The sequence below is a fragment of the Bison bison genome, unplaced genomic scaffold (assembly GCF_000754665.1).
Source record: "Bison bison bison isolate TAMUID 2011002044 unplaced genomic scaffold, Bison_UMD1.0 scf7180017864531, whole genome shotgun sequence".
Taxonomy (NCBI): Eukaryota; Metazoa; Chordata; class Mammalia; order Artiodactyla; family Bovidae; genus Bison; species Bison bison.
Window position 1 is genome coordinate 7,927,746 of NW_011495081.1, and position 17,293 is coordinate 7,945,038.

General features: G+C 44.3%; 1 protein-coding gene across 1 annotated transcript in view; it reads left to right on the forward strand.

The window, feature by feature from the left end:
* Positions 1 to 17,293, forward strand: part of KIAA1549L (KIAA1549-like ortholog) — a 124,745-nt gene that overhangs the window by 65,754 nt on the left and 41,698 nt on the right. The window contains exons 14-15 of the mRNA XM_010831832.1: positions 5,771 to 5,988; positions 13,104 to 13,233. Coding sequence (XP_010830134.1) covers positions 5,771 to 5,988; positions 13,104 to 13,233 — 348 coding nt within the window. The remainder of the gene's footprint in view (positions 1 to 5,770; positions 5,989 to 13,103; positions 13,234 to 17,293) is intronic.

Genomic DNA, 17,293 nt, shown 5'->3' on the forward strand with positions numbered 1-17,293 from the left:
CAGTGACTAGATGGACCTTTGTTGGCAAAGTAATGTCTCTGCTTTTCAATATGCTATCTAGGTTGGTCATAACTTTTCTTCCAAGGAGTAAGTGTCTTTTAATTTCACGGCTGCGGTCACCATCTGCAGTGATTTTGGAGCCCAAAAAAATAAAGTCTGACACTGTTTCCAGTGTTTCCCCATCTATTTCCCATGAAATGATGGGACCACATGCCATGATCTGAGTTTTCTGAATGTTGAGCTTTAAGCCAACTTTTTCAGTCTCCTCTTTCACTCTAGATCCTCTTCACTTTCTGCCATAAGGGTGGTGTCATCTGCATATCTGAGGTGATTGATATTTCTCCTGGCAATCTTGACTCCAGCTTGTGCTTCTTCCAGCCCAGCGTTTCTCATGATGTACTCTGCATATAAGTTAAATAAGCAGGGTGACAATATACAGCCTTGATGTACTCCTTTTTGTATTTGGAACCAGTCTATTGTTCCATGTCCAGTTCTAACAGTTGCTTCCTGACCTGAATATAGGTTTCTCAAGAGGCAGGTCAGGTGGTCTGGTATTCCCATCTCTTTCAGAATTTTCCAAGGTTTATTGTGATCCACACAGTCAAAGGCTTTGGCATAGTCAATAAAGCAGAAATAGATGTGCTTTATATAGTAACTGAGCATACTTTATCATTAGTCAGCTAACCATCCAGGATTCATTGATCAAGTACTTAATGCCCTTAGGCCCTACAATTTGGGAATCTGTATATCTTCTCAAAGCCAATCACAGCCACTGAATCTTTCCCTGGGCCCAGTTCTGCCACTGGACACTCAAGCCCCAGATTAGAGGCCTCTGAGGTTATCACTGATGCACTGATAACTATTCTTCATTAAGACCCTCTACCCAGTATGAACCCAGGTGACAGCTGCCATGCCTGGATCTTTTCATCCCAGCTTAGCGATGGGGACAGATTCCAGATGTCGGCTAAATCTAACTTACCACTCTCTTTTTCAGCCAGACCCATCACACTGTCACGAGAGAACAGAGTAGCATTCTCCCTGTCCAGAACTGTATACATGTCATATTTTGGTAGTTGAAGGAATAGACCCTGCTGGCATCTGGATTGAAAAAGAGCCCTGAACTGTTCTCTGTAATTTGCTGCCTTGTGAAATTTAAGGCAGATTATTTTATCATTTTCCTCCTTCTCTTACAGGCAGCTTGTTTAAGTGAAGAAAACACAGCCTCAAAGCCATAAATTTTCTTTGTATGAATTGTAGGTAATTCTTTTAAAGATTATTTTAAAGTAAACAGAATAACAGCATACAAAATTCAGAAAATAAGAAAGACCACTTAATTTCACTACCCTAACATATCCTCTGTTTTCATGTTTTCCACCTTCTCTTCAAGCGTTTGCTCAAACTCATGTATATTTTAGAATCTTATCGTATTCAGACCACCTTATATCTTACATCTTAAGCATTGGCTGTGTTGCTGTTGTCTTTCTGACAATCATTGTGAATATCTTGATTGAGTAAGTGCACCATTGTTTGGGAAACTACTCTCCCCTTGTTCAAACCAGCTATTCTTCGGTTTTAGTTTTCATGCATGACTTATAGAAACTTTTTATTTTGAGAATAACTTTAGATTTACAAAAGAGTTGCCATAATAGTACAGAGAATTCCTTTATCCAGCTAGTTGTTTACCTGCTACCCCTAATATGAACACCTTGTGTAACCATAAAAAATGATCCAGCCCAGGAACATAATATTGGTGCAATACTGTTGAATAATGTGCAGACCTCATTTGAAATTCACCGGTTTCTTTCTTATGTCCATTCTCTGTTCTGTAACCCAATCCAGGATCCCATGTGGGATTTAATTGTCTCTTGAGCCTCCTCCCAAACAAGTTTGGGGTAGTTCAAGTTTGGGAGAGTTCCTCCATCCTTTGTGACCGTTTTGTTCTTCATGACTATTATTCTTTTGAAACGTCCTGGCCAGTTACTGTGTAGAATGTCCCTCGGTTTGGATTTGTCTGGTGTTTTCTTGTGATTGGATTGAGGCTATGAATTTTTCACATATCCATGGAAATGATGTGCCCCTTCATGGCCACGGAATCAAGAAGTACCTGATACTGATATATCTAATTACTGACGATGTTAACTTTCATCTCTGACTTTGAAATTCTCTTGGAATGTCATCTTAGGAGAGATTCCAGAAAGGGATTCCTGGCTCAGAGGATGTCATGCTAGCTTCTTCCCTTTGCTGGTTTTCTCAGTGAAAAGTGGAATGAGGGAACAATTAAACACTTGTGAGATGCTGGCGGCCTAAAGATACCATCAGGACCCAGTTGGGGAAATCTTTGCAAGAGTTAGAAAAAATATATCCCTCAGTTTGTTTCTTCAAACCTTGTAAAAGTAAAGCATCTACATAACATGTGGCCTCATGTTGGTGAACCCCTGGCTTTGTACATCAGTTGACACGTATCTTACCCCTGGATGAGTACGTTGCTAGAATCACCGAGCAGTGCGAAGTGTCAGGACTGGAGTCTCTACTTGCACACTGAACCGTGTCCTGGGCATTTGAGAGTTTATCCTAGAGGATGGGATACGTATAGGGGCTCAGGCTCCTGGCTTCCGAGCTAGCTGCATAGACGGGTTTTCATAAAGCACCACACTGTCACCACTACTTGACCAAACACAGCTATTGCTGTATCTAACCCGTAAAGCCCCCGGGTGTTGGTTTGTATTGTCACAGCTGCTTCTTGCAGCTGGATTACCCCTTCCTCTTTCATTCTTGAAACAAAAGCCAGAAAAAACAACCAGAGCAACTCCCATGGGCAAAGAAGGAACAGAGACATTCTAAGACAGCAGTGTAGACGTGGCCTGTCTGCCTTCCTTTCTTCGTCCCGCCCCTCCCCTGAACCCCCAGCCCCCAAAGTGCCGCACCCATGCTGTTCAGCACAAAGCCCCCTCCATTGCCCCACTCCACCCAAGCCTACTCACTTTAGTGCTCTGTGCTCCCAAAGCTACTCATTTCCCCTCCCCTTGTCTCCGTCAGACTCTGTTTCCCTTAGTCTTTGTGAAAATGAACCCTGCACAACCCACATTAATGGTAATAAGATTTATTTTTTTTCAATATACAAAAGATACAATTAAATTATTTTTACATTCTTTTCTTCATACAAAAATCTTCAAGATGAATGGAGAGAGCAGTGTGGAAACATATTCATTCCCATATGTAAAATAGATAGTCTGTTTTAGAGTTGGTCTCAGTGCCTGGCCATATTGCAAGCATGCGGTGCGTGTGAACTCCTGCAATCCTCACAACAGCTCTACGAGGGCAGTAGTATTATCTCCCTCTTACACCGAAAGAATCTGAGGCACAGAGAAGTTAAGTAATGTGCCCAGGGTCACCCAGCTAGGGAAAGACAGAGCTGAGATTTAAACCCAGGCATTTGGTCTGGTTCCAGAACCTATACCCTTAGCCCCAGCTTTATGCCACACCATCATTAAAATGTAAATGACTGAAAGCAACAGAATTATCCTCCCAAGAGTGTTTGCATATAAACCCAGTGAGCTCTGGTAAATGTTTCATGAAGAGTTGGGAATGAGAGAGAGAGACTGACTTTAAAAGGAGATTCTTCCCCTGCGTTGCTGGCAAACTTACTTAAGTTTGGCTCAAGAGGGGACCCTGCTCCTGTGCTTCCCTATGGCAGCGGGGGGACCCGGAGGACAGAGGGGAACAAGCAGTTCCCTCTGCAGAAGGTAGTACTACCAGCCTTAGTTTTTGGAGTCCTGATGTCCTAGCAGATTTTAAGTTCATTATCCAAACAGAAGAGACTTAAGAAGAAAAAGAGCTTAGTCTAAAGTATTGTCAGCAGCATGGACAGTGAGTCAGGGATTCATGGGTCCAATGACTGGAAGCCCAGAATTCCAGGCTTTGGACCCTGCTACCAGGGGGACTTTCAGGTCCAGGAGGGACACAAATGGAGGTGAGACAGCTGTACCCCCCCACCCCCTCTTCCTCCCTTGGCATTGGCTGCAGCAGTAAGGAATCTCCTCTGCCATGTCCCCGGGGCCTCCAGGCGGTTCCTCCTGTCCTCCCTGGCCTTGCCACCTGTGTACTTCACACGTGCCTTCAGAAGCTCAGCAGAGCCTGACCTGGGGATCTGACCTCAAGTTTCTAAGACCGCTGGACCTTAAGCCTTCTCTCACCCCCTAATCCTTTCTTCAAACACACTGTTTTGTAGGAGTCCAGCACAGCAGACAGGAGCGTGGGCGGCTGCTCTGTTGATTGGGAATGAGGACCAGCAGCTCAGCCCCCTCTTCTTGCTGCCCCTGTACTTCCCTGACTCCTGAGGACCCTCCTGGAGCCCTTGGGCAACAGTTCTTAGCCCAGGTCCCTAGACTTGCTAAAGCAATATGAAAATAGCTGTGTATTGGCTTTTGGAGGGCAAGACTCCTAACTCTCAGATTTTCTACTGATCTTCCAAAAATCCATGGAATATAATTTGAAAACCACTGATCAGTGCCAGAGGTTTCTCACCCAGGTTCGGGACCAGAGTCAGCTCTGGGACTTTTGCAAACTACAGATGCCCAAGCCTCACTCTTGAAGATTCTGATTCAGCAGGTCTGGGCCTCTGGATTTTTGCCAGCTCTGCATGCAGCTCCAATGCTCTGCCGATTGACCATTGCCTTCAGCATCTTCCAAATGGAAAGCGCCAATTCTGGCAAGCCCACACCAACCCCAGCCCCCAGCCACTCCCTGGGCAGAATCTATAGTCCAGGGGCTTAGACCTTGGACCCTCTGTGCGTCTTTGTCTTCTCATCCTGAGGGGCAGGGTATTTAGCAGCTAAGTGTGCAGACTCTGACACAGACTGTCCGAGGTCAAACCCTGACCCCACCTCTGATTATGGGTTGTCATGAAGGTTAAGAAGACATCATGCACGTAAGTCACCACAGTGATGGCACCACACAGAATCTGTAAGGGGAGGTCTTAGTTCACTAGGGGTCCCAACTCTTCAGTTTACTAACTTAGCTCTTTTGGCTCTTAGTTTCCTCATCTGCCAGGTGGACGTCATCCCCACATTTACCAGCCTTTCCGTGATTGTCCCTTGAAATCTTAGCTATGAAAACGTTCTCTATACATGATTATACAGATGTAATCAAGTCTGACTGCAAACAGCTCTGATGGTTCTCCACATTGTTCAGTATCAGGCAGGTTTCATTCAACTCTGTTTGTGGACATAACATCTTCATATCATTTGTTAATTTATTTAGCACAGTCATCTGTATTTTTGACAGGTGAGCAGGAACCAGTTGGCAATAATGGCCATGCAAGGCTTCAAAATTACCTAGCAGTAAAGAATGTGCCTGCAGTGCAGGAGATGGGGAGACATGGGTTTGATCCCTGGGTTGGAAGATCCCCTGGAGGAAGAAATGGTAACCCACTCCAGTATCTTTCCCAGAAAATCCCATGGACAGAGGAGCCTGGTGGGCTGCAGTCTATGGGGTTGCAAAAGAGCAGACATGATTGAACAGCTAAACAACAACAACAAAGCTATTGACTAACAAAAATAAGCTTTCAAGTGCAGGTTGATAGACCGGGGAGACCTTGCAAGCAGAATGTCTACTCCCCTTTGCCACCCCATTCATCCCAACTCTAGCCCTTCAAGAGCTGGTGGTCTTATCCAGCTGGACATCAGCTAAATGGCCATAGACTTGTTTATTCACGTGACAGTCGTTGTCACCTGCATGTCACCATGCGTGATGAGACTGTTTCTCTCCCCAGGTGAACAAAGCCCTGAAGCAGAAGTCAGACATCGAGCACTATCGGAACAAGCTGCGCCTCAAAGCCAAGAGGAAGGGTTACTACGACTTCCCCCCGGTGGAAGCTAGCAAGGCTCAGACGGAAAGGAAAAAGATGTATGAAAAAGCACCAAAGGAAATTGAGCACGTCTTGGATCCAGACCCAGAACTGTGTGCCCCATTCACCGAAGCTAAAAACAGGTGCAGTTCCTAAGGGATTCTCCAGGGGTCGCTGTACCATTAGGGGGATGAGTGCAGGGGGTGCCTTGGGCCGTACCGTCCAGGTCTCTGGCTCTATTTGTCACCTGAGGACTGTCATCTTTGCAGGCTGCTGGTCTGGGCCGCACTGGTCTGTACAAGCAGGAGTTCCACAGTGAGTCTGGAAGAAAATAAAATTCAAACCACTGAAAAACAACACTTAGGCAAACAACCATAATTGTCCCTTAGCTTTTAATGATGTTTTCAAACCTGTAGCTGTGTCAGAGCTGGGTTCGCATGTAATTATCACCCACCTGGTTACACAACTTCCAGATCAAGGGACAGTGTATTCATCAATGATTTTAGTGTCTCTTGCATAAGAAAAACAGAATCCATGCCTCACCTTTTTATTCAGCTTCAATCAATATTTACTGCACAGCTACTCCAATCTCCATGCTGGGTTCCTGTCTTTAATTCATAGACTTGTCCATTTGACCTTTATTGTCTCCTGCTCTGTACTGGGCACCAGGCATGATGCTGAATACTGTCAAGGTCATGTGTTTGTTCATTCAATATTTTATGGTGGGCCGAACAGCCCAGTCTCTGCTTTTATGGAACTTAAGGCCTAATGGGAGAGAAAGACGAGCCCAAGAGTTTCTTGCTCACAAGTGTGATGGGTGTTTGAAATGTGCAGCCTAAAAGGCAGGCCTGCCCTAGCAAAGGAGGGGTAGGCCTGGTGGCTGAAATTGGCAACCTTCTAAACTTTGCTCCTAACTCAGCAGGGAGTGGCTTCACCTACTAGAAAAAGGGGTGTGTGTGTGTGTTACTCACTCAGTCAGGTCTGATTCTATGACTATAGCCTGCCAAGCTCCTCTGTCCATGGAATTCTCCAGGCAAGAACACTGGAGTGGGTTGCCATTCCCTTTTCCAGGGGGATCTTCCGACCCAGAGATTCAACCCCGATCTCCTATATTGCAGGCAGTTTCTTTCCCATCTGAGAGAAAAGGGGTAAATGTCAGCAAAGCTCAATAGGCTCACTTCTCTTTTTTGCCTTCCCCTCTGAGGCACTTCCCCCAGAAGCATTTTCATGACTTGAGACCAACTCTTCTAAATACATGTTCTCCTTGGCAGCTGCCCCTTGACTCAGAGCTGCCAGTGCTCTAACCCAAACCATAGCCTTCACAAGACACAGCCTCTAGAGAGGTCCCTGGGGAGGACAGGATGGTTCCTGGACTGAGTGGGTATTTATTAAAAGCCAAAACGACTATGTGATGGGCTTAGATGGAAGCCACATAGTCAAGCTGGGAGTGGGGAATAAATTTTATGAATGGAACCTGCATGATTTATTTTTAATAATGAAAAGAGGGAATTCTAAGCCAGTGCTTCATTTTCCAGGTTTCTTATTAGGCTTGGTGGGGATGACAAGCTGTTGGTGTTAAATCACACTGTGATGGGATCATAGTGCGCATACCCCTGTGTTGATAACCGTAGAAAAAAAGGGAAGGACATCTGTGGATTTTATTGGGAGACTGGGGGCGTCTTTGGCTTTTACTTCACACTTCGGGACTTTTTACTTCAGGGGTCTTTTATAGACTGGAGTGGGGATTTATTTTTTCCTGGGTTTCCTGCTGACATTTGGAAAATGAATCAGAAATCATGTACAAGTATGTGAAACTTAGTTTGGAAATTATTTGAGAGTTAAATACAATTTTCACTGAAGCCATTTTATAAGGAGAATGAACAAAACATTTTTCTGGAGAGGTGTATCTCCACTGCCTCACAAAAGGTCAGGCCAGTTTCCTAAGGCCTTTTGCTAGCCTTCTGATGCTGGGAGTATACAGGCAATTCTTAGTAAATGTCTGTTGAAGAAAGGATTTAATTTAAAAAAATGTGATCAGTTATGGGAAAATTAGAGATAACTACAAATCAGGTGGGGTGGGGGTAGAAAGGGAGATGAGATCAGCAAGAGATGGGGATGAGAAGAGAAAGATTAATGTCGAGAAAGAGACTTAGTAAGCTCTTGGAGATTCTTTTTAAAAGATATTTATTTGGTTACACTGGGTCTTAGTTGCTGCATGAGGGATCTTTAGTTGCCACATACAAACGCTTAGCTGTACACGTGGGATCTAGTTCCCTGACCAGGAATCGAACCCAGGCCCCCTGCATTGGGAGCACGGAGTCATAGCCACTGGACCACCGGGGAAGTCCCTCAAGCACTATTCTTGTCACACTCTGCTGTTGACTCCAGGCACTGTCCACTGCTGCCCGTTGTATGTCACCTGTTATCACAGGTGAGACATACCTGTTAGTTACCTTTCACAGTTCAGCTCTCTAGAGGTTCTGCTCTCAGTGACCAGCCCCTGTAAGGCACGAGTAAGGAACCCATTCTCTAGGCCAGAGATAGCATCAATAACCAGAATCTTACCCTGAGACCTAAATAAATCAAATCAAAATTTAGATTCCAAATGCTGACTCATCCTGATCCCCTTTCAAAGAGTTTTCACAGCTTTTTTTAAGTCAGAGCACACCCCCATTTTTATGTTATAAACTCTTCATGTCTTCAGAGATACAAAGTACATAATATAACTGAGGCAGGTGCTATCAGAGGCCCCCTATATGTCCCCTGGGCCCCCCTACAGGCCAGCAGCATCCTTCTTACTGCAAACATCTGTGACTCTGATATGAACTCCCCAAGCAGAAGTGTTGGGTAGTTAACGTACTCTGGAGCAGCTGCAGTCCGTGACAGATGCGGGCTGATAGATAAACACCCCTGGCAAGAGAACTCTACCCTGTTGTAAGAACCACATTTTCTGCTTTCTGTATTTGATGATTTGACATCTGGGGTCTGGCCCCTGGAGAAACTGCCCCTCCCCGGGCTGGGTTGCCAGTTCCTGGGACAGTAATTCTCATGTCCAAATGCAGCTGTCACACACAAACCAGACAAGCGGGAACTCAGACCCCAGCTGCCTCCTGCACACAGAGGCTCTGCACTCTGGCCTAATCTCCTGTGCAAATCACCCCTTTCCAGTTCTTTCCCATGAAAGCCACAATAAAGGCTCCTGCCCACATTCTCCCTGCACTCCCCCTGCCTTGTGACTGACCCTGTGCTTCCCCTGTGGCCCTCTATAGTGCGGTGTGCCCCTTCCTCTCGGGATCTGTGAGTATACAAGCCATCTCTTCAATGGCGGTCATCCCCCGATCTGTTGGGTTTACCATACCTGAATAACAATGAAACCTACATTTAAAAACAATGATCTCCCACACTTCTCCAGTAAGTTTGAGCCCCAGATGCCCAAGACATTGATCTGCTCTAGACCACATTCTTTATTGGCCCCTTCCCTTCCCGCTCTCATTTTCCCACTTCTCAACTTGTGCTTCCCGGAACCCTCTCCCAAATAAACCACTTCTACTCAGATCATCACAGAGCTTACTTCTGGGGGGACCCAAGCTAAGGCAATAACCTGTAAAGACAGAGTTGCTCTGGTAGAAGCAGGACCTCCTCCCCCTCCTCTTCCCCTTCCCCTCCTCTTCCTCCTCCTCCTTCTAGTCCATCTTTATGGAACCCTAGGGCTCAATGGCACCACACTCCAGTACTCTTGCTTGGAAAATCCCATGGATGGAGGAGCCTGGTAGGCTGCAGTCCATGGGGTCGATAAGAGTCGGACACAACTGAGTGACTTCACTTTCACTTTTCACTTTCCTGCATTGGAGAAGGAAATGGCAACCCACTCCAGTGTTCTTGCCTGGAGAATCCCAGGGACGGAGGAGCCTGGTGTCTATGGGGTCGCACAGAGTCGGACACGACTGAAGCGACTTAGCAGCAGCAGCAGTGTATATATGTCAATGCTACTCTCCCAGAACACAGTGTTCAGGAACTACTTTCTTAAACTATAGTGGTTGATCCCAGCCTCCTAAAAAATCCAAATGAAATCCATTATCCTCCTCCCAGCAATATTTTCAGAGGTTAAAAAACTTATACCTCAATTTTTCAAGTTTTAAAATTTTTTAACTTTTAAAGAATATAGAAAAAAACCAATAGGAAATGATATACCTAATGGAACTCTATTTGATTAAAATAAATAATTTCTCTACCCAAAAGCCCAGTTTATTTCAAAGTAGTTGCAGGCACACATTGGTAGCCTGATTAATTGAGATTCATGTTAAACAGCAGCCTTTAAGCTGTATATAATGGAACAGTGTCTTTGATGGAAAAGGAGACTGGAAGGTATGCCAGTGTCTAAGGGCGCACCCACGTTCAAGGTTCTCAAAAGGGCTTATACAATCTCACTATTGTATTTCTAATACTTCCAAAATAACCTACTTAAATGTCAATTGCTAATCCTAGTATTTACTCCTCCACCACCATTATGAGTAAATCTTTTCTAAACGGGTTAATTGGCAATCTCAGGACAGTTACGGAGTCTGCTTTTTCAAAGAATGATTTGTAATCGGGTCAAGGGAAAGAATTCTTTGGGGTCTTCTTAAAGTATGAGTCACTCAAAACAGATTCTGTTTCACAAGATTGTGCTCCTTTCCTAGAGGACGCCTCTATTTGCAGATAACTATAGGGCACAGTTTATAACATTAGGTGGTAAGCTCCTATATTAGTCAGGATTCTTTTGGTTGCAAATAATGGAAAACCAACACAAATTGGCTCAATAAAGGGGAAATTTTACCACTGAACAGGCCAAGGCTTCAAGCATGGCTAGATCCAAGAGGTCATACAATGACTTCCATATTTATCTTGTTTCTTCACTTTTTGCTGGCTCCTTTTCAGGCAGGCTCTTACCTCATAGTGGCAAACTGGCTCCCAGCAACTCTAGGCTTATATCCTATCTTCTTAGAAACCTCAATGCCAAGAGAATGCCTCTTTCCTGATTGTTGTAGCAAAAGCCTTGAGACTTCGTCGCACTTGACGAACTCATGTGCACACTCTGACCAGTTCTTATGGCCATGGGGTTGTGATGCTATGATTGTCCGGCCTGTGTCTCATGCCTGTCCCTGGAGAAGAGCTTAAGAGTCTTGTCCTGGTGCCAGATGAGCGAAGACCACAGAGGCTCTCTAAACAGGTGTAAGCTCCTCTCGGTGAAGGAGTCAGTCTAATAGTGCATGTTTTATTCCCTAGATGAATTGCAAGGGCAGGGTCTCGCCCTTGGGGTTCTGATGTCTGTTCTAGACTGGCAGTGTGTGAATGTCATGCTCTGACTAACCGGGTGTGGGGTCATGAAAAGGTGTCTTTACCTCCCAGGTTTCTTCCATAGTCACTGACAATAACACAACCTCTGTACCTTGAACTCACAAATGGATAGAATCTTAGAACCAAGACACAAAATAGGGGAGTTCTCTGAAGGTAGATGCTCTGAAATGCAAATAATTTATAGAGAAAAACTTACTGTTGGATGAGAGGGAAGTAGCCAGTGATTTTATCCTACTTTTGTGGGATAAACTCTGCAAGATCATATGGGATAAACCCTGCAAAATCATGTGGGATAAACCCTGAAAATTTTGCAGAATAAAACCCTGCAAAAAAGTCATCACTCCTGAGTTGCCTCCTCTGCAAAAAGAAAAGCACAGCCACAGCCCTCGCTGTTACTGGTTCTTTCCCCCATCTAAAAAAGATTCCTCTAAGGACAAGTAGAAACAAAACAGTGATGACAAAAGTATGCATTTCCTGGAGTGAGCTGGCTGGAGCCTCTGAACGTGTGAACCTCAGTCCCTGGTCAGGGCACTGGAAAACGCCTGCATGTAAAACTAAAGGAATAAATAAACAAGCCAACAAACACACTCATCATGGGCAAATGATGGCACTGGCACTGATGGAAGCCTGGATTGTTCCAGAACTTTTCCACTGAGCAGGAGGAGTAAGGGCATGCGGAAAAGACTCTTAGCTACAAGGGGTTTGGGTATCCCTGCGTGTGTGTGTTTTAATTTATTTATCTTTTAATTGAAGGATAATTGCTTTACAGAATTTTGTTGTTTTCTGCCAAATATCAGCATGAATTAGCCATAGGTATACATATGTCCCCTCTCTCTTGAACCTCCCTCCCATCTCCCTCCCTGTGCTTTGCATGCCATAATTCTCAACCACTTTGCCACCCTAACAGCTATGAGGGGCTGCACGCTCCTGGCAGTTACTGGGGCTCACTTGACTAGTAATTTTCTAGAAGGAGGCACCCCTTTTAGAAGAAGGCGTGATTTTAAAAAGATGTCCGAAACTGATCAGTCCTAATGAGGCTAGACGATAACTGTAAACTAACTTTGAAATTAATTGAAGTGAACTTCCTGGGCCTGAAATGCTCTGTGTCCAGGTTGGTATGTGGCTGGCTCTGTTCAGGTGTCTACCGAAATGTCACCTCTCTAGAGAGGCCTTCCCTGACCATCCATCCCATCTAAAGTCACCCCACATCCTGGTGACTATCTGTCACCCTTATTTGGGAATTACCAGGCGCACTGTCTATCTGCCTCTTTAGAATGTATGCTCAGCAAAGCAGGGCTGTGTCTGTCTCATGGTGGATCCTCATTCTCTTCCACCCTACCTGGTACATTTTAGCCACTCAGTAATGGATGGATGGATGCACAGGCCCCAAATTATGGCTCCTTAGCCCAGAAGGGAATCCATTGTGATGAAAGCAGAAAAGAAAATCTATCATCAGTCGTGTTTAAGAAGCTTATTATCCACAGTGTTTGTTGACACATCGTGGAATCCTGCATGTGAAATTAGAAAGGTGAAAAGGAATAGGAGGCTGTTAAGTCAACAAAGCCAACAAAAGCAAGTTTGTTCTTCCAGCATTCACTGTCCTAGAGGGTCAAGGGAGAGTCCCTGGCCTTGCTGTCAGCAGAATTTTAGATGAGGGTGCAATGATGCAATTGATTCAAGTTACCTGGTTTCCATACGAAAGGGCACTTACAATTCAGCCAAATGGTTACAGCATCTGGGGGGATAAAATCTTTATTCCACTCTTTCTGTAGTTCCTGATGGCCAGGGAACAAATACCATCAATTCTGAGATTCGCGAGGCAACTCCAAAGCCTTCATTGGTTGCCTGTAGTTTGGATCAGTGGAGAATTCCATCTGTCAGGGTATTTGCTGCATCATAACAGTTGTTGAATTTTCTTCAGGCAACAGATGAAGAACTCTGTCTACCGGAGCCGGCAATCTCTGAACAGCCCGAGTCCAGGGGAAACAGAGATGGACCTTCTAGTAACTCGGGAGCGACCCCGGCGTGGGATACGTAACAGTGGATACGATGTAAGTGTCTGGTGGGCAGAGGTGAATGCAAGCTTTGCTTTTTCCTGAATGCAAAGGGGATAGAGCACTCTGTCATGTTTCAGTTTATTGAATATTAGTAGAATTTAAAAATACACTAAAATGTTTTCTATTTTATTATTCCTTATTTCCTCTTTTGCTAAGTAAGAGTAATTGGAATGTATCAGAGTAACAAATTATTGTTCACAGAATCTCAAGGTTTAAATTCAACCATTTTATGAATAGTACTTTATTGACCTTAAACTCAACAGCAATGCTAAATGCCCTTAATTTTTTCCCCTTTGTTCTTAGAAACTCAGTAGGAACCATGGCCGTGGGTTAGAATTCATTTGAACACGGGCGTCTTTTAATCCAGAGCACTGTTGAGAAGTTGGATTTGTTCCTGATTTCGTAACTCCTCAATATGCCATGGAAACAATGAGATTTCCCACAGAGCGGTTTGGTGATTTCACATGATGAAGCACATGCTTATGTGCAGGGGTGCTCCAGGCTGCAAAAATGTTTCTAATCCCATCAAACTCCCCAGGTGATGACTTAACAGTTTGGTGCCTCCTATCAAACTGCTTACCTCCCTTCACGTGTAGTTGCTCTCATGAGTTCGCGTGAAAGGTGCTCTGCTAAGATGTTCAATAGTGCTTTATGGTGTCCCAAGATTCAAATGGTTTGAATATACTCTTAGGTTTTATGAAAATGTTTCTTTCCTTTTCTTGTAAAATGTTTCTCTAATTACAAATACAAAATTTTCTGTAAGAGGAGTTATGATTCAAATATATCCAGATAAACTTTTGTTTTAATTGTGAGGTTGTAATTTGAAAGCTACACTTGCTTTCTGAAACATACGGTGCTAATTTGAAGGCAAGAAGGTTTTTCCCCCCTCGGAATTGGCCATTCTTTGCCACAAAGCTTAAAGTGGGATTTTTAATTGGTCCAATTAAAACAGAGATACTGTACCTAATTTGAATTTCTAATTAGCTTCCTGACATTTAAACTTGATATCTGTGTTGGTGGTGATACCCTTATCTTTTATTTCTTTTTCATAGCTAAGAGTTAGGTGGTTTAATTTTGTAAAATTCCAGATGCTTTGGGCAAATCTCTTTTTTTTTCCTCCTCCAGATTAAAGTATTCAATGTTAAATTTTCTCCTCGTACAAATATTTCTTATGCCAAGCTTGGTCATCAATTTGATAATCAGCCTGTAGTTAAAAGTAGGGCATTTGAAATTTCCATTTAATCTCTCCCTACCAACAGTGAGTATTCTTCCTGGATGCTTGTAGTTTGGGAAACTTTTTCTTCTGCTCAGGAATATTCTGCTGATATGTGATAGCATTCTTAGTTTTTTTCAAGACTTGTATTAATAGATTTCTTATGACGTTCTAGACATAGATGTTTTCACAGTTTGGGGAAATAGGCCAGAACACTGTTAGGCTTGAAAAGAGAACACTGCCGGTGTTTTTCGCCACTGTGCCAGGACTTGGAGTGTTTACTGGATACTTTTGGAATGTTGCATTAGAACAGTAGGAGAGAGAGGATTTTTTTAAAAGGAGGTTGCTTACCTCTCACTGCTACTGCTGCTGCTGCTGCAAAGTCGCTTCAGTCGTGTCCGACTCTGTGCGACCCCACAGACGGCAGCCCACCAGGCTCCCCCGTCCCTGGGATTCTCCAGGCAAGAACACTGGAGTGGGTTGCCATTTCCTTCTCCAATGCATGAAAGTGAAAAAATAAAGTGAAGTCGCTCAGTCGTGTCCGACTCCTAGCGACCCCGTGAACTGCAGCCCACCAGGCCCCTCCGTCCATGGGATTTTCCAGGCAAGAGTACTCTCACAGTCATGTATAAATATTCCAATTACAGATTATTTTAAGGGAAGCCCACTTCATTTCAATAAATTTTTTAAAAATATGTGTTTCTTTGAAAAGTGTGTGTGATCACAAAAACATATGCAAATACAGGTTTCCTTAAGAGATGATGATCATCTGGGGAAAAATTTGAAGAATTTAAACTGTTGATGCTAAGAATGAAATTGTTTCCTTTATTGCCTCCTGAACCTTTTAATTACATGAGAGGTATTTGCTATCATTTGCTGACTGCCCACACTAGACCAGGCCCTGTTCTAGTCTTTTTATGTGTATAATGTAATTGTATTTGCTGTCACCAGACAAGTAGTTATTCTCATTATGCCCGTTGTACAGATGGGAAACTGAGGCTCTGGGCAGTTACGTAATATGTTTACCCATCTCCAGATCCTGTCCCCTTAACTACCCCTTAATACTGCTTCCATGTGCCCCCGCCATACTATATATCTGTTTTTACATAACATATGCCCTGTATTTCTGATCTCTCTAAGATGTCAGGTCTCACAAGAACTCTTGCATGGTGAACTCACGCAAGCAAAAGGTGGACCTGCAGATAAAGTAGAAAAAGAAGAGTCATAGTTTTAAATAATGCATGCATTTGTTTTCTGAATCTTGATTTTCCAAAAGTGCCAAAGCACTCCTGGCAGAAGAACCCAGTAGCTCAGCAGTGAACAGGTCATTCAGTTGGAGGCATGTCATGCGTCCTTCTGGGCCTGGGCATTTTAAAGCCAGGCCAACATTTTCAAGTCTTTTCTGCCAGATGAGGGAATGCCAGAAGGACCCACTCCTTAACATGGTAGAAACAAAAGCACTGGGAGATTGATTTAAGTGTGAATTTTTCAAAGGTTGCCTGCGTTAGAGTCCCAAAGGAAATGCCTGCATGTAAAAATAAAGGAATAAATGAGCAAGCCAACAAACACACTCATCACGGGCAAACCTCAGCCCTGGGACTGATGGCTGCCTGGGTTGTTTCAGAACTTTTTGCACTGAGCAGGAGGAGTAAGAGCATGCGGAAGAGACTTAGCTACAAGGGGGTTGGGAACCCCTGTGTTTTACAGCAATGATTCTCAACCCTAACAGCTAAGACGTGCTGTACACTCCTGGCAGTCACTGGGGCTCACTTGAGTAGTAATTTTCTAGAGGAGGCATCCCTTTTAGAAGAAGGAAGGATTTTAAAAAGATGTCCAAAACAGATCAGTCCTAATGAGGCCAGACCGTATCTTTAGACTAAATTTGACATGAATTGAAATGAATTCCTCACAGTGCATAAGTGGGTAGAAAAGATAACGTCAGCCTAATATTTCAAAATAAAAGTACCTATTTCAGGAATTTCCCTTGTGGTTCAGTGGTTAAGAATCTGCCTTGCAATGCAGGGGACATGGGTTCAATCCCTGGTCAGGGAACTGAGATCCCACGTGTTGCAGAGCAGCTAAGCCGCGTGCCACAGCTAGAGAATCCATGCACTGCAAAAAAAAGATCCTGCATGCTGCAACTAAGGACCTGACGCAGTTGTTGTGATGGCTTCCATTTGGAGGGGAATGAAATGTGATCTGGAAGCCCCCTGCCTGCCTGAGACAGCTTAGAGGGAGTCTGGGGCCTTCTCAGTAAACTTGTAAATCCTGTCATTAACGGGAGGCTCTCCTGCTCTTAGGATTGTGGCATAAGAGTCAGAGACCAAGGTAAGGCACAAGGGTGCCCTGGTACCACATGCTGTGCCAGTGAAGGGCATAACCAACTACTGGTTTCATTGGGGAATGAACGGTTGGACTGGGGGGTTTCGTCCCTTAGCAGAAGCCCCCTGCTGTTGCCCTCTGAACCACATGCTCCGTGCCAGCCCTGCCCCCACCCCCATCACCTCCTAAGCATCCCACCTAGAACTGGCTTACATAGGTCTCCCATCTCAGCCTTTCATTTCTTTATCTTGCCTCTGCTGACTAGTGTAAGCTGTTAATAACCCTGGCTTGATATGTTATCTCATGTTAATGTATAGGACCTTGTGTTTTGACAGAGTCCTTTAATCCCAGGGAAATATCTGATAATGGGAAATCAGGCTCCCTGGTTGAGGCTGAGGCAGAGGGAGGCATTTGGTGGTGAAGGGGGAGGTGTTTGGTGGTGAAGGGAGCCTTTCAGTGTCATCTAGACCTCTCCAGGCTGGTGGCTGCCCACAAAGAGACTTGTTAACCTACAGAGAT